The sequence below is a fragment of the Ceratosolen solmsi genome, unplaced genomic scaffold (genome assembly GCF_000503995.2).
Source record: "Ceratosolen solmsi marchali unplaced genomic scaffold, CerSol_1.0 scaffold35, whole genome shotgun sequence".
Taxonomy (NCBI): Eukaryota; Metazoa; Arthropoda; class Insecta; order Hymenoptera; family Agaonidae; genus Ceratosolen; species Ceratosolen solmsi.
This window is the reverse complement of record NW_011948423.1, coordinates 5068717-5094690: the sequence shown is the minus strand read 5'-3', so window position 1 is coordinate 5094690 and position 25974 is coordinate 5068717. Positions and strand designations below refer to the sequence as shown.

Genomic DNA, 25974 nt, shown 5'->3' with positions numbered 1-25974 from the left:
TCCACCCGTTGCTTTTGGCTGTACAGGCCCCCGGGACGTCGGTTACGCAACACGCGTATGCACTACGTAACTATCGTGAATCGTGCTCCGAGGACTCCACGGAAATGCCCCGAGCCTTTTTGCCTCGGTCGCTGTTGCTCAGGTGGATACGGGCGCGGGACGCCGCGGCGGTCGACGCCCCCAAAGTCATTCAACCCGATTCTCACACGCGGCCTTGGATCATCCGAGGTAAGAGCGGCGATCACGACGGGTCCCGGAAAGACAGGGGAACGTTGCCGCTGCCACTGCCGCCGCCGCCGTCGCCGCCGCTGCCGCCACCAATTCCGTCGCCGCTAACGCTTCCGGTTACCGCGAAATACCAGCTTTTTCCGCCGCAGCACTTGACTCGGCCAGCTTTATCGATACATCCATAAGCTTCGCTTGACAAAGTTTCATCACCGTCCCTTCTCGTGGGGGTCGCTCTACGAGCGTGAACGAAGCCCAGAAATGGGGGGGAGGGAGGGGGGAGGCGCCCCCGTTCTCGGTGCTCCCACAAGAGCCGGAAGAGAAGTGCAAGCCCTTAGAATCCCAGGGCCCCGACGGATTCGCGAGCTTTTCTCCGCTTCTCCCGAGTACCGTCGCTTAAAGGTTCATCGACACACGCTCGCTGAATTTCAATGTGCACGAGATAATATCGCACCGTGTGGGCTTTTCGCTTCGTCGAGACTTTAGCTCTCGTACACCCACGTGAGCGCGTGTTTGCACGACGAAGCGAGCCGAGCAGAGAGCCGCGCCCCACTATTGTGGCGCACGCATTCTCCTCGCATCCTCACCCGCGCCCCGTGCGTACCCTCCTTCCATACGTCGTCGGCACGATTCACATATCGCATGCTAATGAGCCCGAGGAAGTAACATTAATAAAGTAGAATTGGTGCGTCTGCCACGAATCGACGAAGGAGTTTCAAAACGTATAATCTGCTCCTTTCGCGATTATCGTTTTACAAATAAGACTTGCGATATCAGACGAGAGGAACTTTTTTGCTCCATGGAATTTAATACTTTGCTCGGCATCGGCCAATGTTGCGGCCAAATCATAATCAGCGATTGTTCAATTATGTCCAATGTTGTTGTTTTTCCATTGTTTGATTGTTCCACTCTTGTCTCTCTCTCTCTCTCTCTCTCTCTCTCTCTCTTTCTTGCAAGACTGGAGATGCATTGGGGACTACGAAGAGCTGGCGTTCAAGAGGCTGTTATACTTAAATGAAATTACTCTCCCGAAGAGGCAACAAGAGGAGAAACTCATTCGTAGGAGACTGCAGATTTGTCTCGCTCGGCGTTGGAGAAGTTTAGGAGGAAGATACTTGCGCTAGGCAAAGGAGGGCGGAATGACTGTAGCGTGTCGGGGTGGGGGGATACCGAGCGAGTAAGGGCGGGAGGGGGATAGCGAGAGCGAGACAGAGAGGATGCGAGCGAAGAAGGTAGAGCGGGAGGGGACGTGAAGGGGCTGGGAGGAGGAGGAGGAGGAGGGAGGCCGAGGCCAGAGAGGCATGATGCACGAGCGGTGCAAGATATCTAGTTGCAGGTCGTTCACTTCGCGTGCGAGGGGACGCTGAAGTAAAAATAGACTGAGAGAGCGCTAGGCGAACGCGTGCTCTCACGCACAAGTACACGAGCGACTTGTGCGCGCGCGGCCATAGACTGCAAATCTATAATCATCCGCAGGGCCGGAATGTCTTCCAATACGTACCTGCGTGTAACACCAGTTTTCGGCGACGGGAGTGTTGACTTCCGGCGGCGGGGGGCTCGGTACACGGCTCACCGCCATGCTACTGCTGCTGTGCAAGTTCGAGCTCACCCGCGACGTCTGAGGCGCACAGTCGCTCACGGAAAGCCTGGAACATTACAAGTTGATGGCACATTAGCTATTTGCCTTCCCCGCTACGTACACGCATCCCCCCTCCCCCCAACCCACACCCTTCATCCATCCTCTCGCTTGGGCAACAATTCTAATCAGCATGCGAGTATGGGCTCCGCTGAGCAGTGTTGTTCCTCCAACTCAAATTACACATTCGAGCTTCTTAATCGGCCCGCTCGGTCGGAGGAACAACTCGACGGGGCCACTCTACTTACCAACGCTTTCTTAAAACAAACAACATGACGCTCGAGGTTATAAATGATAAACGCATGATACAGAGGCTCGAATGATTTGTCGGATGAAAAAATTGGGATAGACCCGCTAGGCGCGACTTGTCGAGGGATCATGGCTGTGGAATGAGTGCCCGGCGTGTTTCGTCGCTCGAGAAAACAAAAGGGACCTGCGAAGTACAAGAGAAGAAGAAGAGTAGGAAAAGAAGGAGAAGAATGAGACGGAGGATATGGAGGAAGGGGAGAATTAAGAATACGAGAGGGAGAAAGACGGGATTTGAGGAAAAATACACTGGATGGTGTACGTGTGTACGCGCGTGTTTATTTGTGTGTGGTTTGGAGAGAGAGAGAGAGAGAGAGAGAGAGAGAGAGAGAGTGCGGTGAGGAGGAGAATGAAGAGGATGAAGCAGAAGTAGAAAAGGCAGAAGGGTATGCAGGGCACGCGATGGTGCTCACGTGCGCCAAGTACGGCGCGGAACTACTCGGGCGTCGAGTGCATTAGCCCCGCAGGTTCATCGGACCTGCAGCTGCCGCTGTTGCTCTGCTCAGCCGGCCGAGGCGAGTTCAAGCTACGAGGCGTTTGCATTTGACCATCCAACTTCTTTTTCTCTTCGGTCTCTGCATTGCGCCATACAGCGCACCGCCGCCGCCGCCGATCCTCTCCTACGGACCCTCCCCGCTGTCACCCACCCGAAAAGCTAATGCCGCCCGACCCGAAACGCGTCGTTGAGCATTGGGACAAGCAGCCTGCCAACCCATCCGTCGGAGGAAGCGGCTAGTGATCGATCTCTCTCGCAACGCCGGCAATGCCGAGCTCCCGACGCCGTTCCACGAGTCGCTGGCCGTCTTCCGCGTTGTCGGTGGCCAGCATCGTAGTAAGCGTCTCGGCTGCGACATTTGTAATTCATGAACGCGTCGCGTGGATCGAGCGAATCGACGCGCCGTTCCCCGAGATTTATCAAATGCACGAGCGAGCTCGCTGCCAAGAACAAAGGATCCGAGATGTGGGGCCATTTAAAAGGACGGATCATTGTAAATTTGGGTCGGAATGCTAGTGGAGGCGATCGAGGCCAGCGTGAAATGCCAGAGAATATGGCAGCGGCGAGCCGTTACCATTACGAATACCAACGAATGCGTCGTGACGTATCGAGACTCACGGAAACGCTTCCTTCGCAGCTCTCGGCTATTCCGCGGACTGGGGAATAAAAAAATATTCGAGGCGCGGGCGACGGCGGCGTCAGCGGTAGTAGCGACTATGTAAGAGGAGGAGGACAGGATTCGGAAGAGGGTCGGGGGAGCTGAGTCGAGCTTGGCTCTTATTGCCAAGAGTTACGAATCCGACGCGCTCGCAAAGCATAAAGAGAGAAGAAACACATGAGCTCGGTAAGCAAGGAACTTCATGCCCGAACTATATACACGCTGTCTTTACGAGCCTTCGTGCGAGTTTGGTTCGACGTTTGGTTGGTTGGTTCGTTCGTTCGTTCGTTCGTTCGTTCGTTCGTTGGATCGTTCGCTCGCTCGCTCGTGTAGTAACTTTAAAAAGGAGAGCAGCAGCAAACACATTCGTGTCAATGAGGAAGGCGGCAAGTTTTTAATGGCCACTCGACCTCTTAATTGTGCGATGCCCTCGGCTTCGGCAGAGATACACGAGATAAAAGTTGTCGGAAAATCTTGTCGCGTCGCGCACGACTACCGCCATACTTGCCGTCGACTACGCGCCCGGAATATCACAATCGCCTTATTTCCCATACTAAGAGACACCATTATTAGTCCATTATTATATAAATGCGAGCGAGATATTACGAGGTCGAAGAAAAAGAGGAGGAAGAAAACGGCGCCCAACCGGCGGCTAAACCAACACACGCGCGCCGTAAGCTCGAGGCACGACTAATTGCCCTTGCTGACAAATGCCTTGTATTAACTCTGGCTTGTGGCTATCGTTTTAATACTTGTAAAGAGTGTCTTCGTTGGGGGAGTGCGGGAGTGCTGGAGTGCTGGAGTGCTGGAGTGCTGGAGTGCTGGAGTGCTGGAGTGCTGGAGTGCGATAGAGTGCGTGAGATCGGGCGGATGTAATTTGTGTGCATGTTAGAACGGGAGAATGTCCCGGGGCCGCGCGGATCCACGACGGCATTTCCGAATACCTTCGGGTTAATCGCCTTGTTACTTCAACTTTCACCTTTCTTATTTGCCGTGACTCGGGTGTGACAAGAGGCAAACAGCCCGCTTAAGAAGCTCGTCGATAAGACACAAAAGAAATATATGCGCCAAAGAGGATTAGAGATCGAGGCGATTGTAGGCGCGCGGCTTTACTTCCAAACGAACGCTGTTGAAATTTGGAAAACGGCTGTGCTCTTTTAAAAAAAGATTACTTTCGTGGACTAGAAAATGAGTGAAACCGCTCTGCAAATAATGAACTTTCACGTCGTAATAAGGCAGTTACGCGGCCCAGAGAATGACGCTAGAACGCGAGGAGATGAAAATTCTGATAATGCTTGGTTGAAAAAAACGGCCAGAACAAATGAAATCGACGCGATCTGGCTCGAGGACATTTATGAAAGTTGAAAGTGCAGACGGGCAAGCGCAAGCACTACATTTTCACGCTCGCATTTTTTTTTTATCTCTCTTCTACTTCCTGCTTTCTTTCTTTCGTTCTTCATTTCTTTCACCTTACACGCATTATCAATAATCAATACTCACATTTTAAGATAATCCGGAGAAATTTGTAATGCGGCGTATCGAATTGATATGTACTATTGGGGAAAAGGAAAATTGCTCGTCTTGGTCGTATACGTGATTGTTTCTAATCGGAAGGTCGTTCGCAATTATCGTAAGCGTTTTCCCGACTCATACGCAGCCTTAAAACATGAACAGCATACACGGTCGACTATACAAAACAATAACAGAAAAAAAAAAGAAAGGGAAGAGAGCGAGAGAGGGCTGGACGGTATGCAATCGCTTATCGGCAGAAGCTAATTGCATTGGTAATTGAATGGAGCATAATGCAGGTAGGATGGTCGGTCGGCGGTTTTTTTTCCATTACGCGTCCATTGCCTCGAAGAGCAGGGGACTTTCTTTGTCCCCGATTGATAAATAGCCGACACTCGGAAATATTTGTAAGGCGATGATCGAGCAAGCATCGAACGCCACTCGAAATACCGAATACTATTACTAAAGACAGGCGAGAGGAAAGCTCGTAGCTTCTTCCGCCTCCGCACCCCCACCCATCGATACTGTTCTAGAACGATGCATACACCTCTTTTTCATTCTCTCTCTCTCTCTCTCTCTCTCCCCTTATCTGAAAAATATATATAACGAGACGGAGAAACGAATGTGTGTGCGAGGGTCATAAGAAAGCCGGTGGTATGTTAACGACGCGCGCACGCGGAGCCGCCAGTTGTCCGTCTACAGTCGTATAAAATATTATGAGAGAAATAAAATCGAGGAAATGTTGGTTAGTGCGAGCTCTGGTGAGCCTCGATGCGTGTGTAACGACCGCTGATGTATCACGGATCATCCGACTATTATCACGAATGCGTATCGATGGACGCATGAGCTGTTACAATTTATCGACGAAATCTCGTTGATGGTTAACGATAGTTGCTTAGACTTTATGATTGAGACAATCGAAAACTCGAGTGGAGTGAAACGTGTCGAGCGAGCGCCTAGCGGGAGCTTGGCCAAGCAACAATTCTCTTTGGTCATCGTAAGTGGCGAGCCGGTATATATTCTGGAGCGGCAGACGGCTGAATTAATCGCCAGCTTGATAATGCAATTCGCGAGTACGAAAAAATTGCGATGGCAAAGATGCAACGGGCAGAGACTTTCACTCGATGCAATGAGATCCGTACCGCTTCTCCGTTGGTAGAAAGTATTCAATTAATCCGCAATGGTAATAATCTAGATTTGCCAGGCGGCGAGCGGGTTTTTTGCTTCGCGGTTGCGATGCAAAAATTCGGAGGCCCTGTCAGTCTGCCTTTCTACCCGACGTGCTTAATATAAATTCTCGGGTTCGGGGTCCGACAAATGCGGGTCTACCGGGGCCGCCGACGCCGACGCAGACGACGCCGCCGCCGCCGCCGCCGCCGCCGCCTCCGCTTTCGTTTACGTTTCCACCTAATTACAAAGGCTTCAAACGAGGCATAAGTTGTTTTCACTTAACTTCCTCGTTTTCACCGACGACCGCTCGTTCTACTTCCCCCCCCCCCAGTCGATGCGCGCGCCTCTGCCTCCCACTATCGCGCTTATCCAACGCATCGCGACCCTTTCCTTCATCCCCCTTCCCGCGGCCACCGCCATCGACACCGCCGCTGTCGCTCCTCCTCTCCCTGACCCTTGCTCGACTCTCGCACACTCCGGGCACGGAACTAACTAACTTATGGTCCGCTCTCTGCGCCAGCCCGATCTCCTATACCTCGCGTGCTCATACACACGCACACGTACACGACGAACAAAGAGACAGCGCGTACGGTCGACTACTCACAACCCCCCCCCCCCCAAATAGGAGTCCTCTTACTTTTTATCCGAATCGAGAAACGAGATTTTCCGGCAAAGTGCCTACGGTCGGTGGCGATGGCGATGGCGGGGTCGGCCTTTATAACTTCCTCGAATAACTTTTGTCGCGCAAGCGCCAACCGACTGCGACGACATACGGGAGGCTAGCGAGCAGCCAAGAGGCGATTACGAACTTCCACGAATCTGAGCCGGGAACCGAGAACAGGGAGACGCGCTTAGCCATTCGCACTCGTATGTTTGTTCGGTCATAGGTAAGAAAGTGACGGCATTCACGAAAACTTGGGGTCGAATGGCGCGTGAGCGATCGATCGCATCTCCTTGGCACGCCAAGTACAACGAGCACGCAGGGCAAGAATGAAGAAGTAAGTGCACGACGAGACTTTGGAAAGTAATCGGGCGCGCACTATGAGCTCGGTTTTAACCGAAGCCGAAAGAGGCTCAACGAGCCTCGCATTGTGTCAGTGTGGAGCGAGGACGAGATTAAAAAAGCGAGTTAACGAGGGAAGGGGTTGGAGAGGGGGCCGGCGGCACAGGGACGCCGCGCGTCCCGGCGCTCGGCGATTCGGGCTGAGGTCGCGTCCCAGGCCGATCTAAATATCTGCGCGCGAGCACGAGTAGGCCAGGTGAGGATGAATGGGGCAGGCGTGAATGGCAGTGGCGAGAAGCGTCGTCGCCCTCCCGCGCCCATTATGCTCCTCCTGGGTTTCGTATCTCTTTCTTCCGCAACACGCTCTTTCTCTCTCTCTCTCTCTCTCGGCTTTTTTCGCTGCGTGTCTGACGACGCCAGGCGGTCAGGGCCGTGCCCGTCCTCGGTTGCCCCCGGCGATCGCCACTGTTCTCTCGACAGAGGGGAAAAGAGACGGAACTCAAAAGAATGAGTGAAGAAAGGAAAGGTAGGAAAAAGGACGGATGATGACGGCCGACGGTTTTGTAAAACGAATAGGTCGCGCGATTTTTCATCGACTTTCGAACCGCGTATTTTTAATTTTGGCCTATTTTCCTGCTTACGGGCCACGGCGTCATACATTTGCTGACACTAGCGTTTCTCGCTCGGAAAAATGCCTATTCTCACGATGAGCGACCCCGAAAGAAGATATCCTCGTTACGCATCATGTCGGGACGTCGTTGGTCGATTTCGATTGTCCCTGTAAGCGAGCGAGCGAGCGAGCGCCTGCCATTTCATTTATCCTCCCCTCCCTCTCCCGCCAGCCCCTCTCGCCGTACCACTCTACCAACCAACCAACTAACCAACCAACCAACGAACCAACCAACCAACCAACTTACCTACCTACCTACCTACCTACCTACCTACCTACCTCCTCTTCGCGCCGAATCCCGTCAATCCGAACCCACCCGACCCCACCCCATCCTCCGACGACCCTCCAGCACAGCCCTCCTTTTCTCGAGGAGACAGAGCATCTGCCGGGCGCCATTTATTGCTTTGCTTACGAGAATCGATGCCTTTAATTTAACTGAATTATAAGTTGGGCGAGGAAATCTTGACGGGGGCAAAACAAATATCATTAGGTTAGAAAATTAATCCATCCAATTTGAAGCAATTACTTGGAAGAGGGGGGAGGGGAGATCGTGCTATGTTCGCTGATTTATTATTACGAAGAGCCTTGCCTACAGCTCGAGGAAAAGTTTTATATGAGAATAAAGACGGGATATTTGCTTAATTTGTATCTATGCCGCAACTACTACTGCTGCTGCTGTTGCTGCTGCTGTTGCTGCTGCTGCTGCCGCCACCGCCACCGCCACCACCACCACTACCTCCACCACCACCACCACCACCACCACCACACTGTCGCCGCCGCCGTAGCCGTTGTATTTTTACTTTATTTAAAAATAAAGCAAAACTGTCGCAACGAACTTCTTTTCGTAAGGAGCCGGGAGTTTGCATATTTAATACCTTTCTCCCCTCCCTCTCGCTCCTTTTTTTAACAATATGAGCTTAACCTATTTTTCTCCCTTGATTTATTGACGCGATATACGCACATATACAGTACACACATGTTTCGCATTCTCGCTTGAAAGAAACTGAATGGTGGAGAGCGCTTGCCTCGTTCCTCGGGAAAGAAGTCAAGGCTTTTTGGGGAAAAAAAAGAACTCAAAAGGGAAATCGATTTCGAACCATACGCTAGGTAGACGCGCGCAACCTCGCCTCAAGTGTGTCCACTATTATATTTTGAATTCCCCCTCGACCTCGATAGCTACCGGGCAATCGTTCGTTCGTTCGTTCGTTCGTTCGTTCGTTCGTTCGTTCGTTCGTTCAGCCCGACAATCTTCCTCCGCTTTCCTCACAATAATAGATTACACTTACACGCGTTACGTCAAACTCGTCCTTATTATCCCCCCTATATATCTAAAGCCTCCCCTCCCCCTCGTATTTTACTTACGCGCACAGACACACACACACACACACACTCTCTCTCTCTCTCTCTCTCTCGTTAATCGAGCACAGAGTTTTGAAAGATTTCTTCGTCGCGACGACAGTCGCTTCTTCGAAAGATAATTAATCACGAGGGCAATGCCTAATGCCGAGCGCAGCGCTATTCATTATACCTTTCATGCCCTTTCTTACTCCCTTGCTTTTCCTTTCCCCTCGTTTCGAAAAGCACGCTTCCCTCGCCACTAAATTTCAAACGGAGCAATTACCGCCGAGATTAAAATTCGCACGGGCGATTAAATGCCAAGTGCATGTGCGTTAGTTCGCGGACCTCGACGATATATGCCCGAGCAACGGACATTCTCACCTCCAAAATAAGCAAGCGAGTGGCTTTTACAAAAGGGCGAGCGATACACGTGCATTACGATAAAGCAAATGAGCACTCGGGTGATGCGAGGAGTTTGGCTACTTTCTTTATCTTCCAATGTCTGCATTCCGCTACAAGTCGTTTTCCCGGCTTACGCCGATGTTTAAAAGTAATATGATAATCAGTGCGGCAACTTAACATTCTTCAAATCGCACCGAGAGCCTAGACGCCACGAACGGCCGCAATAGCAGCAGCGATAATTACAATCTTTCTCTCTAGACTGTGAATAAAACACCTGAAGGATTGCGCCAATAAACGTTCCAGGAGCGCCTCGACAAAGGAGAACATGTCCACACAAGCGTCCCGACAATACTACCAATCGCCGTCTCGTCGCCGCCGTTATATTAGCGAGTGTCGATGGATATCGCGACTATTAAGAGCAGCTTGATACGCGAATAGAAGAGAGCTCCTCCTCGGGCGTTTTTCAGATCGGGGCACGGCTGATAGGAGGAAGAGAGGAGAAGAAGGTGGTGATGGCGGCGACATTGTCGTGGCAGCTACAGCGAGGGCCGAGGGATCGAGTTTTGCAAAAGAAGAAAAAAATAAGATAGAAAGAAAGAAAAGAAAAACGTAAGTAAGTAAAGCGGCGGTCGAGTCAAGGCTAGGAAACGAGTGCCGCGGCGAGTCGGCCAACTGATAACGACGTAAGGGCCGAGTCGTGTGGAGAGAGAAAAGCCGAGCAGAATCGAGAGTGAAATGCTGATTTCAACTGAAAACCAACAACAGCAGCAGTAGCAGCAACAGCACTAACATTCTTATCGCAAGCTTGAAAAAAATGCGACATCTAAGGAAAGGGACGGTGGGGGGGGGGTGTAGCGAGTCAACGCGCTCGCTAATGATAATTCGATGAAATATTTTATCCGGCGGCCGCTGATGAATCACGTCGAGCGCCAACAAAGGACGCGGGTTTCGAAATGCCGCTGTGAATGCTCCGCGACCGTTAGACTGGCGAAACGAGAACAAAAAAAAAGGGTGGGGGGAGGGGGGCAAGTCGACTCAAGGGCAATGTCAGGAAGTGCGTACTCGCCAATTCACGATGAAACGAATATATTTGCGAACGATGACTTCTCTCTCTCTCTCTCTCTCTCTCTCTCTCTCGTTCCGCTAAGGCTTCCTTAAAAGTCGAGAGAGAAATTCGTTTCGAACGATTGCCCTCGCAAGTTCAATGTCGTAGGATTTTTTTCCTTCCTTCCGCACGAAATCGTTACCGAGAAGGCAATCGTGCGAGCCGCGCTTGCTTGTTACAACGTTTTCTCTGATTATGTTTACGTACATGCGCACTAAACGCGCTCGGACTAACGAACTTCTGTCGGTTTAGGACATTGAAGAAGATAGGACGACGATGCTCGTATCGTACAATAACAAGAGCACTCGAAATATGTGGTCAAATGCACGAGTAGTCCTCGTCGTCGTCGTCGTCGTCGTCGTCGTCGTTGGATTTATATAAGTACACCCGGATTATTTCAATTAGAAACTGAAATCCACTTGAATACGTGATTTCCAAGGGCCGGCTTAAAATGCCTTTTGCCTGCCTATAATAGCCAAAGCCTCAATTATATGCTAGCACGCACGCACACATGCATGCGCGCCGTACGCGCTCTGCCACACATTCGTTCGATACGTGGCTATAGATGGCCCAGAAAGTGAATGTGCCTAGCTTATCGACTTTGCCAATGTTTTTTTAGAACGAATCATAAATTGAGCATTTAAGGACGTGACGCATTTGATAAAAATCGAACGATCGCTGCGTACGGAACAGAAAATTGTATCGAGCCGTTTATCAACTATGTGTTGATGCCGAATTTTTTTTTTTTTTTTTTTTTTTTTACATATTCATTTAATATTCCGTAAAAACCAATATCAAACTAGATGTCATTGGTTAGCAACAACTAGTAATCTACGGCCTAATTTAAGTCGCCGATTCAAACTTGCATTTCAATTGATGGGCAGTAATGACTAAATGACGATCGACATCGAGATTTTAATATGCGTTTTATTCAACGTCCAGCGTGAAATGTATTTTCCATATTAAATACAGCCGTTAAAAAAAATCAATTTTATATTAAGTCAATTAATCATCGAAATGGCCAATTATTATATCGAGCTCGGTATAATATACTGCAATATCAGGAAATAAAGTAAATAAAAATAATAAATTCTTATTAAAGGAAACAATGATTTTTACGTCAATTGAAGTACTATGCGGCACATGTTGAAATTATCTACGTCTACAGCTAGAAGCCATAAAATTCGATTGTTTGTTCTAAGAGCATCGCCATTACCAAGGATATAAAAAAATAAATAAAATAATTATCTTATTTACCGTAGGCACATTTTTTCAATAACGCCACCATCTATAATGTAATATTTTTCCAAACTTTCATATTAAAATGACATCGATAAAATATCGAGATAAAAAGAACGGCTAAATCCACGTAGGGAGCAACGTTATCCTAAAGGAATTCGAGACTGAATATATTTGGCCGAACATCTTTTTCTAATTTTGTGGGCTACGTCTTCTCCCACTAATGTCTAGTAAGTAGTAACATTCGAGATTTCACGGATGATTAGTCGAATTGGTTTGCGTCAGCGATTGGGTCGACACATGCGAGCTTCATCGTTATTTATCAACGAGCTCCGCCAGTTTAAACATGTATGAATATTGTATATTTTATATACAACGAATGACAAGTCAAATGCATTTATCCATACCTACTGTGGAAAATAAATTTATATTTATTGACATATCTAGTGCAAATATAGAAAATATTGATGAATGTAATTAAATCTTTGCCCTCCATACGAAGTAAAATAGCTTTTTATACCTAAAATCTGTTGTTTTATTCCTTTGGCTTAACTATTAACACGACTGTTATATGAAAATAATGAATAAAATACAAAATTAAAGAGAGAGAGAGAGAGAGAGTGAGAGAGATAGAGATGTATATTAAAAAACATTATACGATGTTTCATTATATTCAACACAGAATTTAATTTATCTACGAATCTCCAACCAAACTTCTCGAGCTATTAATTTTTTATAAACAGATAAGAAACTTCTTATTCACAATTTAAAATACATGCACAAAATACAAGTCATTACATATTACATTCCTTATTAGGTTGTAAAGAACTACATCATTTTACAATACTAATGGAAATTTTTTTAATGTATATTCGACTATAAAAAAAAAAAAAAAAAAAAAAAAAAAAATAAAAAAAAATGAATGTATAATGTAAAAATGTGAATAATGTCAACAGTATAATCAAAAGTAAACCATCAAAAGTCAAAAGTAAACCTCGGTTCAATTATATTGCAAAATATATGTTATTTGTTTTGAGGAATAGAAAGACGCTTAAATATCAGATTTCGTGGGCCATTTGAGACGATATTGTGAAATTTGCATAAACATTTAAGATTTAGACTTTATAATTGCGGAATACTCTAATGGTTTTTTTTTATATTTTGTCACGTATCACCGAGATTCGCAATAAAATTTGCAGAAAATACTACATTACGTTTCTATCAATGACTTTCATTATAATATAAAATATAACTCGTCAAATGTATTTAATACGATATTAATTTTCATAAATATTTATAGTAGCGTCTTTAGAAACACAGTCATGTTCTAACCAATTCACTTAATAAATAATAACATTTGTCGGCTCGTAATTAAAATATAAATAAGAACACCAAGACCGTCTATCATTGCCAGTAAAAATTACACTAACAATCGAATAATTTTTCTCCTTACCAAGTTAAATATGTGCGTATTACGCTTCTTATAGGCACGGCAAATACAAATTGTGCAAAAAGCTTCGTAAATGCAATACAAACTTATAAACAGCTAAAGCTTATTGCCTTTATAATGTTCTATAAATGCAAATTATAATTTCGCGTTTGGCTAAAAATTTAAAGGATATAAAGTATAATTGAATATAACAATAAAAAATAATAGAAAAAGTAGCTGCCGTAAAACGTTACCGTTACAACAAGTAGCGAGCGAAAGTATTGTCGTATAATAATTGTTTATTGATATTCCTAATTAACATGTAAGAATGCAGATCTCTCATTAATTTGAACCTTTCTTAATTATAATGCATATAAAATTTGAAGGAGATCGTTTACAGAATAAATATGCGAAACATTTAAAGTGCCGTTATAACGATCGTATCGTTAGATGTCGATAAACCAATAAATGCAATGAACGTAAAATATAGTCAATTGACTGCTAAATGTCAACGAATATATATCGCGTACCCACCCAATGCACTTATCATTTAGTTAAGTATTTTATTTATTAACACTTATGGAATTGCGTGAGTCAATTGAAACTTATAAATATTCTATGGATATATAAATCAGAAAATGTATAAATTATATGTCTCGATGGTATTTGCAATATTATTTAATATTCATGGACATTAATTAGAAAACGGAGTACTAATAATAATTCCCACGAGTCCCAATCATAATTTTCAAGCATTTGATGTTGTTATGAGCGATATAATTATTATATTAGGCCGAGGAATTGTATAATATGACGCTTAATAGGAAATTCTGTAAATAGTAATTATTGTCTGAGACGACCTTTATTGTAATTGTCGCCCGAATAAACGTAACTTACGTAAAAGACGGAATAATGCGACTATAATTTCACCTCAATCTTTTTTTGCTGTCAAAATAATGTATTATTCATTGGAGTGAATTCTCATTCAAACTGTCATAACAATATTTTAAGCTTAATATTTTGATTTTAATAATATTTTGAAGAACACCGAATGTGAGAGAAGCAATTATTATTTTGAAAACAATATTGATTTCGATGATTATTATACAAATAAAGGTGGAAATGGCATTGCAAAAATTCCAACGGCGGTAATGAATTGAAATGAGAAATCGCTTAAGAACTATTCGCGAAGAAATCAATATGAATAACGTCTAATTTTAGAGTTCATATTGCGAATTACTACGTAACCACTAACACCAATACTTGAACTGCAAATACATCGATCGTATATTAGTGATGAACTAATTGAAAAAATACCAGCGAAAATGATCATTTGCCTTACCACAATGTCTAATACGCGTAATTTTAACATATGTTATATAGAATGTAAAATAAGAATGGGATTAATATTACTTGAATACGCAAATGTTTTAAAATCAAATTGCTGTAAGTAAAATATAAGTTAATATTCATAATTAATAATTAAACCAGAGTGCTAATAAATATTCAATTGAAAAATAATAAAACTATTTTATATATATATATATATATATATATATATATTTAGTAAAAATTACAGCCATATTTTTTTTTAACAAAAAGTTATTTAACAGTGCTTTAATATTTCAATACAGAGAAAGAAATGTAAGATTTCCACAGTTTCAGCGGAAAAGACAAGTCAGTTAAAAAATTTGATTAGCTTCACATCAGATGTGTATATATATATATATATATATATATATATGTTTCAATAATTTAATATTATTATGTAATTCACTATGCTTTTAAATTATGAAAATTTAATTTAAGTTTTAATTTCCGTTTTGTACGCAATTACCGGAATAAATTTCTTAATGCCGAGGAAAATTTCAAATTTAGAAACACGATTTTTGGTCAGATAGTTAAACTCTATATTAAAACATACAATACAATTTGCAAAATATCATTTTCTTTAAATAATGCAATTCGATCAATTGATTTTGATAAAATTATACTGCAATAAATTTCAAGATAACGAATGTAAATTCAATTTTCTTTTTCTTTTTATCACTTATGCAGGCAACTTATTCCATTATAATTCATTAGAATGACGTGTGTTTTTTATTATCCAGGAAATTATATTAAAATTGGTTGTGAATTTGAAGCGCATTAAAAAGTTAAAACATGATTTTCTTTTAATATTCGAGTATCATTATATCAATACAAATAAATAAATATATATACATATATATATATATATATATATATATATATATATATAAACCTAGAACGGCCACAAAATTAAAATACAGTAAATGTCTATATGCTGTCAATATATTTCTGTGCAAATGTATAATCACGCCTACAAGTAAATCGACATGGCGCAATAAATTTCATTATCTATATATATATATATATATATATTAGTATCAAAATTTGTTAAGTAGCTAATAAAATGATAGAATTTTATAGATATTTATATTTTACACATGATATAATTGAATTTGAAAAATAAGCTATTAAAACTATGCAATTAAATATTGTTAGAATTATTATCTTTAATTGTTAATATTATTATTATTATTATTATTATTATTATATTGATGGAAATTTTAATATTAAATAAATACTAATAAATGCTAAAATCAATTTTCATTTTAATATTGATTAATCAACGATGAATTTGATTGCAGACGATGTCGTCATATCGAAAATTAGCACTAATTTACATTTTTTTTCTAATAAAGTTTAAAAATTAGATTCATTTATGAATATATTAATAATAATAATAAAACGTTATTTAAAGTAAAAATGTTATTATAAAATAATCGAAATATTGATATTTACATGAAATGAAATGTTCATGAATGATGAATCATTTTCAAATGTTTTTTTATTACCGAGACTATTCATATCTAACATATTAAAAAAATAAAAAAATAAAAAAAAATAAAAACATTAACATACACATAATTAAAATACGTCTGAAATAAAATGTCCTTTATTATTTCACAGTCATAGTGCGCAAATGCTTACTGAATCTCGCTGATGGGGGACATAAGAAGGATTCTGATTGTTTTTAAATAAAAAAATGTAGTTACATAAAGAATATATAATAATTTTCACGAAACGAATTAAAATTGAAATTCTGTTCGTACGGTAATTCGATATAATTTCTTCTAACAGATAACTAATAAATTCGCCATTACGACCTCTAACCAATCGTCAAATATTCCAAACGATAACGATAAAAAGACGATTTATCGTTAAGTGTGGCATTTAATATTGCCAACGAGTTACAACCTAAATATAATAATATGTTTTTGACATTGTTAGTGTTAAAGTCATTATTAAAATAGCCTTAACTTTGAATGTAACATGCACGTATTGATGATGCGTCAGCATATATTACTTTTGCATGATTACATAAATTTTCATCTCCAGCCTATGACAAAGTTAACATAATTCCTTATTTACAAGAAATTCGAAAGCCTGGGCGGCTGTCAACACGCTCAACACGCGCGAGGAGCAACCTCTCCCAATCGCCAAATACTTATTTTATTTACGCAGTCTGTGACATTTCATCTATAATTGCAAAATTAAATTGGCAGCGTCGCAGTGTCGTCATAAGCGATTTAGTGCTCTCGCGCATGCTAGAGCTCCTGCCATGATTGGAGGTTAAATCGGCACGTGCGACAAATTCTATCATAGGAAACAAGGGAAAATTAATTTTCAATGTCTTATTTCAGGAACAGCGCGGATAAATATTGACATTCATTTTAAAACGTAAACACGGCAACAAAATTTTCAATTATAAGTAATGTCATTCTTACGCTCTTGACAATTGCATCGGGACTCGGGAGTGTCTTTGCGGATTATAGGAGCCTCGTTAAAGGGGTACAATTGCAAACGAGGCATTTACAATGAAAATTTCAATGACTTCACAAGCAAACAATGTCGAATTTACGAGTAGATTGAAAATATTAGGCGCATTTCTACGAAAATTAGTTCCAAATTTTATCTCGGCTTATGTTTTTGGTTAATTACCGAGCTCGAGTTCCCGATAAGCTCAAGGTCTTTGCGATAACTTTCATTGTGCTACGATAATTCTTTGCGCTTATAAATGCTTGAAAAGAAATTTGAAATTTGATAACGAGGACAATATACGAGTGAAAAATCTTTTTCTACAATGCTTGTACAATTCAGTGCCATTAAATTATATTGGACAATACGTAGCATAAATAATTTGCAATAGGAAACAATTACACGATCTTGAAGATTGAAGATTAAGCAAGGATAGGTTATTATTATTTATTTTTACGAGTAAAATATTCTATTCAGCTGTAATCAATGTATCGTGTGATATATGAAGGTGTTGCGATAAAATTTCAGGCTTTATACTTCCTGCAGAAGACTAAAGAGAAAGAGAATGGACGCGACCTTCTAAGACCGCCCACATTTCGAGTACGACGACGGGGATCATTATGATGTTAATGGCGATGGGGCTGTTCGTCATTAAGGAGTAACTTTGTTGTTAAGAACACAATTATAACGACATTCATATTTTCTGGCCTTTCGGTTACACCGAAGTCTATCTATATACATTCTACCTCACAAGGCGATATTCTTGTCTGCTTCTTAATTTTATAACAACCAGCGTGTTTGTTTGTGTATATATTAGCCGTTAAGGACTACCAGATTTTCAGTGGACCTGGAGATTTACGTGTTTCATTGGGTAAATCAAATTTATTGCAAAGGTATTTTAAAAAATTCAATCGCTTGTTACGAAATATGCCAGTAGAGTATAATAATGATGGCCGATACCATACCCGATATCAACTGCCTTTAGAAATTATTACCCGATAGGTTTTAGTTAAAGCAAAAGCTTTGAGTTGCATTGTTTTTTATATTGAAAATTTTGGCTCTTTTAAGTAGATCGTATACGCAAAATTGTTGAATAATTGTGTCGTTGACGTCGGAAATAATGGAAATTCCGGGATAACGAGACCTTTGTAGGCTTTTTATTTCTTTTTTTTTTTTTTCTTTTCTATAGGTTAAATTAGGTAAGCTTTCCTGTATTTTTTCTTTCCGAACATTTGGTAATTAATCTACAATGCTATCAATAGCAAATGAAAGCAACTGAAAACATTGATCCATTGATTAGGGATTGAATGCTAATGCGATAGCAAATTACTCTTTTTTTCTTCGCGTCTTTTAAATTTTACTTTTAAAGTCGATTTCAGTAGTACAATTATAATTGCCGTGGCTTTAAACTTTGGAAAATGATTATAAAAGAGATATGAAGCATTAATATTTGTATAATAAAAGAATATTTTTTATTTAATCCAGCCGTACTCTAACTTATTAACAACAAGCGATAAGTAATAATAACTGATCGTGATCCGAGTCTTTGACAATATAACAATTGTTTCTTTATGCTCGTCGCTCATAACTTTGTACTACAATAATGCAATCTACAAACACGGCATTGCATCCAACTAAGTTTTCTACGTAAATGGGAAGATAAATGTAGCCATCGGGCGAAGTCTCACCTAAATATATTAGATCGGCTTTATTCGAGGCTCCAAAAGCAGGAAGGAAAAAGAAAAAAAGTTAAAAATCTTTAGCGGTTGGAAGTAAAATATTTACTCAGTCGACCTGCGGTATTCCCGCCGGCTGCCAAGTCCCTCTCTAGAGTCGAGCTGATGTGGCTAAGGAAAGGTCACACGACAGGTATGAAAAAGAAGTCTTAAGACGGTGGCGACGGCGGCGGTGGTGGTGGTGGTGGTGGTGTGGTGGTGGCGGCAACGGCAGCGGCAACAGCAGCGACGGCAACTACGACCGCAGGTACAACAAAGATGGGGATTTCAAGGCTGACGTGCCCTGGGCCTCGCAGCCTCCGAAACAAGTTCGTAAAAATTAGCAACTATCGCTAATATTATCGCTTGGTTGCGATGAGCTAATACCGGGCGATCATCGGTCTAATAAGTATCGCCTGCTGCCGCCAGTGGAATTCGCAATGCATGCGGTGTGGGAAATGATTGGGGGAGAATAGACGATAGGGCCGATACGGCGGCTGTAGACATCGTGGATAGAAGGTGGAGGGGAAGGGGGTGTAAGGCTGGATCGTGCGAGAGCGCGAGTCCGTCCAAACCCGTCAATAATAATCAGTGAGGAAGAGGTGCCCGGAGGAGGGAGAGAGAGAGAGAGAGAGAGAGAGAGAGAGAGAGAGAGAGAGAGAGGCGAGAGCGGAGGGTAGTCGGGTAGTGAGAGGGGAGACCAGACGAGGATCTTAAGGATGCATCCAGTACCAGTAGTGGCCGCGAACTTGCCTCCGGAGCTCGCAAATTGGCCGTGAGCTCCAAGGTCGTCCGGTGTACGTCCCAGCGGCGGGGGCACTGCCCCTGCTAAGGCCCCTGCTACGCCAAGCCCAGCCAGAGAGAAGCGCGAGCGATCGAACGAGCGAACGAGAGAGAGAGAGAGAGAGAGAGAGAGAGAGAGAGAGAGGGAGAGAAAGGCCGACGGGGAGCTTCTCTCCCTTCCGAGACTACGCTCCTCCGCACAAAAGGGAAAAAAGCGCGTAGGGAGAGAAACACGTCCTGTGGTTCTGGCCCTCACAAAGCCCCTACACACAAGAACAGTGGGTAGGATCGCGTAAGTGAGAGGGAGAATGTTCGTGCGTGCGTTAGCAAGTGCGTGAGCGGAGAAGGAGACGATGATGTCGACAGCGGACAGAGGGACGGGGAAAGGAATGGGAAAAGGCCGATAGGGAGAGAAGGGGCCAAAGGGGGCTGCGGATGGGCATTTTCGAAGCTCCGGAGGATCCTGGCGTGTTCGGCTGCTAAGGACGGATGTGCGCTCTCCTGAGGCCATTGTGCGAGCGCTGGAAAACGAGTTTACGTCGCTGCTTTTCGGGGACGGCCGAGCGAATTCGATGTAATCGGAAGGCGGAATATCGCATTCGTTGAGATTGCGAGGAGGCCGGGAGCGGGCCGCTGCCGCTGCCGCTGCCGCCACCACCGCTGCCGCTGCCGCCACCACCGCTGCCTCGTAATTCAACTCGATATCACGAGCGATGGTTGGATGTGGTCGCTCGCAACGGGCGTTTACATGATGCTCACTTTCGTAAAAGCACGGCATTGCAATTGGGTCATTATCTCGGTGCGTGTACGCGAGAGGCCCTGTAAGCTCTTATTGATTTCTAATTTACGGTCGTGCACAATGTCTCGCCGAGGAATCGCAATTTGCAAATGAATACTTTGTAGTTGTAGTCGTGTCTCGAGCCAAGCTCGCAATTACGAATAATCGTCGTGTCATGGGGAAGGACGTCAATTACAAGAACTTGGCCAGGTAGGTGTACGTGTGCGCCCGGGAGTCGAAGTCGGATTTCATGCCTCGGCCAACTTCGATTGTTTCACTTTCCAATGTCGATTGTAAATCTCGATTTTTTAATTATACATAGAGAAAGTTATTAGATGCCCGCCACGATATAATTGCAATGAAAAGCCGATTCGTAGCTTGAAAAGGCCAATCAAACGATTCCGGATAAATATAAATTCGAAATCTTCCTCCCAGCTCGCTTTCTCCGCGTGAAATTAATCGAAACTGTTGCAGCCGTTCTTAAAAAATATTACAGGCCAGACGGGAAATGATTTCTCCCCGTCGATCCGCCTTCGTTCCCGCAAGTATTTTTCTGCACGGCGGACAAAGCAATATTCAATAAAAATTTCCAAAAATGAATAATAGCCTTGCGTTGCACCCTTTTTCGTTCTTGTCTTTTCCTTACATTGCGCTCGTGCGCTCGGCTCCCCTTATGCCAGGGCATCAATTTCCATTCCATCGGGAATCGCGAACGACATACTTAAACGACAACCTAACCTCTTTTGCGGTTGAACGTCAAAATATATCGGCTGAAGAGAGCTTTTTCGGGTGCGAGGCTGGCGCAGCGAATGATTATCGCTTTATTGATCGGAGCTAGTAGAGTCGGGCTTTGTGCGAATAACGTTTTGCTTTTCTATCTCGCTCCTTCTCGAGGCCGCATATTTCGACTATACATGACGTTCGTGTATCCATGCTATTCTATATGAAAGGTCAATGAAATTTTGTTTCCTCGAGCCTCTATCCGATAAGTCTGTGTTACTCGGTTTAGAAAAAAAAAAATTAAAAAAAAAAAAAATAATAATAATAAAAAAACTGACTATAAAATGATTTCGTTGGGCGTCGTTAAGAAAAAGAGTACAAGTACAATGAACTTTGTCGAGGAATTGGCGTCGTTTATATAGGCTTGGGCACTCACTCCAACGAACCTTCTGGCATTCATTTTATTATTGATAAATCAATGACTTACGCAGTTGGAGTAAACGTTTTTTCTCTCTCCGAATGTCCGCCAATCCATGACTTAATATGCCCGCGCGCAAATCAGCTTTCACAAAAAATGTTTCATATATTTATTTAACGAAAGAAAAAACGTATTTAACGAAAATAAATCTCACCGACTTATAATCTCATTCGATACAAACTGCTCCTTTTCCTCCCGATATTTCAAGTTATTACAGTTCACTTTAATTTTCTTCCTTTAAAAATTACAAATTCATTCGCGATGCGGCTGCTTGAGTAATGCAAGGAATTTTTAATTATCGTTTCCTATATATTTGATATAAAAATAATGTCCTGCACTTTCCAAAAATAAATACCAGCTCTTGCCCTAAATTCATGGTGTAACGGTTACAATTTGCTATAATATTGCAAAGTCCGCGATAATAAATTTCAAACGCAACTCAAATGCAGGGTCCCTTTTTTTTTCATTGAAGTCATCATAGTCAAAAATGCATATGCGAGTACAAGATGAAAATTACCATGACATATGGAGTACATTAGCTTGTAAGCTCATAAATTTTGTGAGATTGTCAACGACGTCTGCGTTTTATTGTTGTGAATAAGAATTTATAGTCGTGGTAATGGAATCCGCAGTATGTCTTTTTTCGTAGCCGTCGCTTAAGGCGTCAGTCACAGTCGAATGGATCGAGTTGCGTTCGAGGATGGGGCAAGACATTTACTTACTTAGCAGAGTCATTTGCATTAGTTGCGTGGATCGAAGGAGGCGCGCGATATAGGGGAACTTTTTTTCTAAGATGAGTGTGTATTACTTCGAACGTCCCGGGTACACACTTTCACGCGAGTCGAAAAAAGGCCAGTGGAATAAGCGGCCTCGAATGTACTCGTAACTATGGCCTCGCGGTATACTTTCTCTGATAATGTTTCTTTCCCTCCCTTAGTAGCACGTATACAATTTAATACGTGTATTTGAGCGTGTATGTGCGTGAATGCCTAAGCACCGTGAGGATACGAAGGGTCGAAAAGTATAAATGGAGACGAGAGAGAAATTCGATGGTGGGAGCGTGTGAGAGGCGTCAGAAACCTCTTCCTTCGTGTGTATACCTCTATCGTAGCGAAAGAGAGGGATTCTACGATATTCAACCAAGTCTTATGGGGAACAGACAGACAGACACATAGATAGACAGATAGATAGATAGATAGGTAAATAGATAGATAGATAGATAGACAGATAGATAGATAGATAGATAAAGCGAGAGAGAGAGAGAGAGAGAGAGAGAGAGAGAGAGAGAGAGAGAGAGAGAGAGAGAGAGAGAGAGAGAGAGAGAGAGAGAGAGAGAGAGAGAGAGAGAGAGAGAGAGAGAGAGAGAGAGTGTGTGTGTGTGTGTGTGTGAGAGAGAGAAGGCTCGAGGGAGCGGCTAAGGTTCAAGCGTTAGTTTGGCGGGGAAATAGGGGGTAGAGGCAAAGGGGCCCGTCGTGTGTGTAGCCCTGTATACCCTTGAAGCCGAAGGTTTGCCGCACTCGTTCTCGCCTCGCACTCTCTCTCTCTCTCTCTCTCTCTCTCTTTGGTTCTGCCCGAGGACGGTCGACCTTCCTTCCCTCCTTTGTGCTCAACTTATTTCATTCTGCCGTCGCCGCCGCCGCCGACGCCTAGTGCCACGGATGGACTGGGATCGATCAGCATCGGGGCCGCCGCTGCCACTGCCGCCACCGCGATAATTCCATTCGATATTCAGCGAGTCACGTACGAGAACGCGATATGAGCGAATCGCCGCCGCCCCCGATATCACTGTAATTGCGGCGTTGGACCGAGGGGTTGGTGAGAAGGACGACGACGGCGCGTGCAGAACCTTGATGGCACAATATTTACCCGGCTTAAAGGGCATCCCCATCCTATTCCTTTCCATATTTTTTTGAATAGTGATGGCGATGTTAGTTGGTGGCGTGAAGGAGGAGTGCGGGGGTAGGGGGAGGAAGTCGGGGGGGGGGAGTATTAGAGCTGAGCGGAGGAGGAAACGGCGACGGTTGCCACGACCAATCGTGTCTAGACGGCTCGCATGTTAAACTTCCCGCTAGTTTCCCAATCTATGCCCACCCCGTCACCGCACTTTATAATCCGCGTCATCGACACGCTAATGGCGTTTTTATTGAGGCTCTTTACACGATTATGGCCCGCGCCTTGATGTAACAGTATTCGTATTATATTAATAGCTTTCTCGACGATTAAGCGCGACCGTGAATAGTGAATAGTTCCGACTCTCTCCCCCGCGCCTAACATCACACGTATTGCAATACCTTTCAAGGATTTCAAAAAGCGCGTCTACCGAGTATCTTTCCTCAAAGAGACTCGTAGCGACGTAAAAGAGCAACGATCGAACGGCGTTTTTTGTCGTCCTTCCTCCCCACTACCAAGTAGTTTTCCACCACTGCTCGTTGCCGTTGGCGTTGCCGTTGCCGTTGCCGTTGCCGTTGCCGTTGCCGTTGCCGTCTAAGATCAATGTCAATGAGAGAAGGCGCACGAGGCATAGGCAAGGAAGGAGGAAGTCGCGCAGGTGTTTTAATTCGCGCAACGTGCGACGGCGACTGTTCGCGGCTATAGAAAAACGTGCGCCGAGCGATAGTGACAACGATCGGCAGCGCCGGTCACGATCGCGCCAATGATTATTAGAAAACGAGAGGCGGAAGGAGAAAGCCGAGAGCCGGCGAACTCGATTCTAGGGCCATGAAGAACGCGAGTTCCGGGGAAGCGGACGCGAAGAGTGACATTTCTAGGCTCTTACTGGGCGTGTTTACCAGGCGTCCAAGGCGGAAATGCCAAGCCAATTCATCAATGGGCAATCGGTTGGAAGGCGCAAGCGAGAGCGCAATTTAATTATGGGCGCGGAAATGGAGAATGATGAAGAAGGTCGTCGTGGGATGCAGTAAACACGTCTAAGTGAGTGACTGAGTGATTGAGACTAGTGTAGAGCCGTTACGAGCGCGCAACTCTCCGGGAAATGAAATGTAAAAGAATAGAGGAAGACGAAGAAAAAGGCCGTATGCGCAATTTTGACAAGGTTATAGTCTAATTGGCGATTGGACGGTGTCGCGCACGTGAATTAAAAAGAGGGCGAGAACAAAGAGGGAGATGTAGTTAAATGTACACCTACAAGTTTCAGTTGGCTACCGACTTGGCACTTGTAAATCTTGCCAAGATGACGCCTCAAGGCTGTACGTCGCTTTAAGAATCTCGTAGCGACGCAACGCCATTATTAATCGGAATAGCGTCGGTCATTGGGATAATAATGATATATTCGTGGTATAGAGGGTGGAGAGGGGGAGGAGGAGAAGTAGGATGAGGAGGATGGGTAGACAAAGAGAGAATGAGAGAGAGAGAGAATGAGAGAGAGAGAGAGAGAGAGAGAGGGAGATAGATAGAGGGACTATCGAGCCATGGACGAGGAAGTGCCGAGGCTCTTTACTATTCTACTTTTTCGACGTAGATGTTGAAGATTAAAAAGGCCAGGCAGAGCTACAGCAGCGAGAATTGGAGGTGAATGGGATAATAAAATGCGCGGAGGCCGAGGAGACTCGTAAAATGACTTTATACGAGGCGATCGGAGGAAGGGCTCGGCTTTTCCACAACTGTCCAAGTCGCTATTCACGGCGCGCTCGTTCGTATATTAAGACTATAAAAAGCGCTGCGATACGGAAAGATTGCGGAACCATAGGTAATGTGGGATTAATCGCCAACGACGCGAAATATCTCGTACGTAATTTCAATAAACGAATGCGTTTCGCGCAGTCCGTTTATAGTGTATGCGCGGATGATTCATGTAACGGACGGGATCGGCAACGGCAACGGCAACGGCAATGGCAGCGTGGCAGTGGTATCGGCCACGACGACAAGAGGAAGCACCGGGTGACAGAGTAATGGCAATGAAGGTGTCCTCCTCTTCCTCCTCTTCCTCCTCCTCCTCCTCCTCCTCCTCCTCCTCTAGCATCACCTTCCTCCTCCTCCTCTTTCGCTCTTCCTCGTTCCCGGGCCGAGGTCGCGCCTTCCGCGTCATTTTCGATATTCCGTCTCGAGTCGCGCGTGTCCCCGGGAGTTGAAACGACCGCCGGAAACCCGTAATCGTAGGAGGGCGCGATGGTAAGTGGGATTGCTGGGTAAGGTGATTCCTCGGGGGAATCGGAAAAGCGTAAATCAAGGCTCGTCGAATTTCAGCGCGGAGCTCTAAAAATAATACAGGACAGGACGCCCGATAAGTTTGTACATTCGTCACGACGACGTGAAATGTGATTCACGCAGAAGCGAGAACGTGCATCTCTACGGCAACTGCCGGGCTTTGGATTTTTGTCTTTGCCTCTTCTTCATCTCTTCGTTTCTGTTTTTCTTTGTCTTCATTTTTCTTCCTTTTTTTCCGTCCCAAAGACTCTAGAAACTCTCGGACTCTTTATCAATGCGATGGAGTCCCGAGCGCGCTCCTGATGGT

The 25974-nt window shown here is 44.0% G+C and overlaps 1 protein-coding gene across 1 annotated transcript in view; it reads right to left on the bottom strand.

Moving 5' to 3' along the window:
* LOC105362225 (speckle-type POZ protein-like) overlaps positions 1–25974 on the bottom strand; it is a 41662-nt gene that overhangs the window by 10047 nt on the left and 5641 nt on the right. Inside the window, 1 exon segment of the mRNA XM_011499598.1 lies at positions 1727–1871. Coding sequence (XP_011497900.1) covers positions 1727–1871 — 145 coding nt within the window.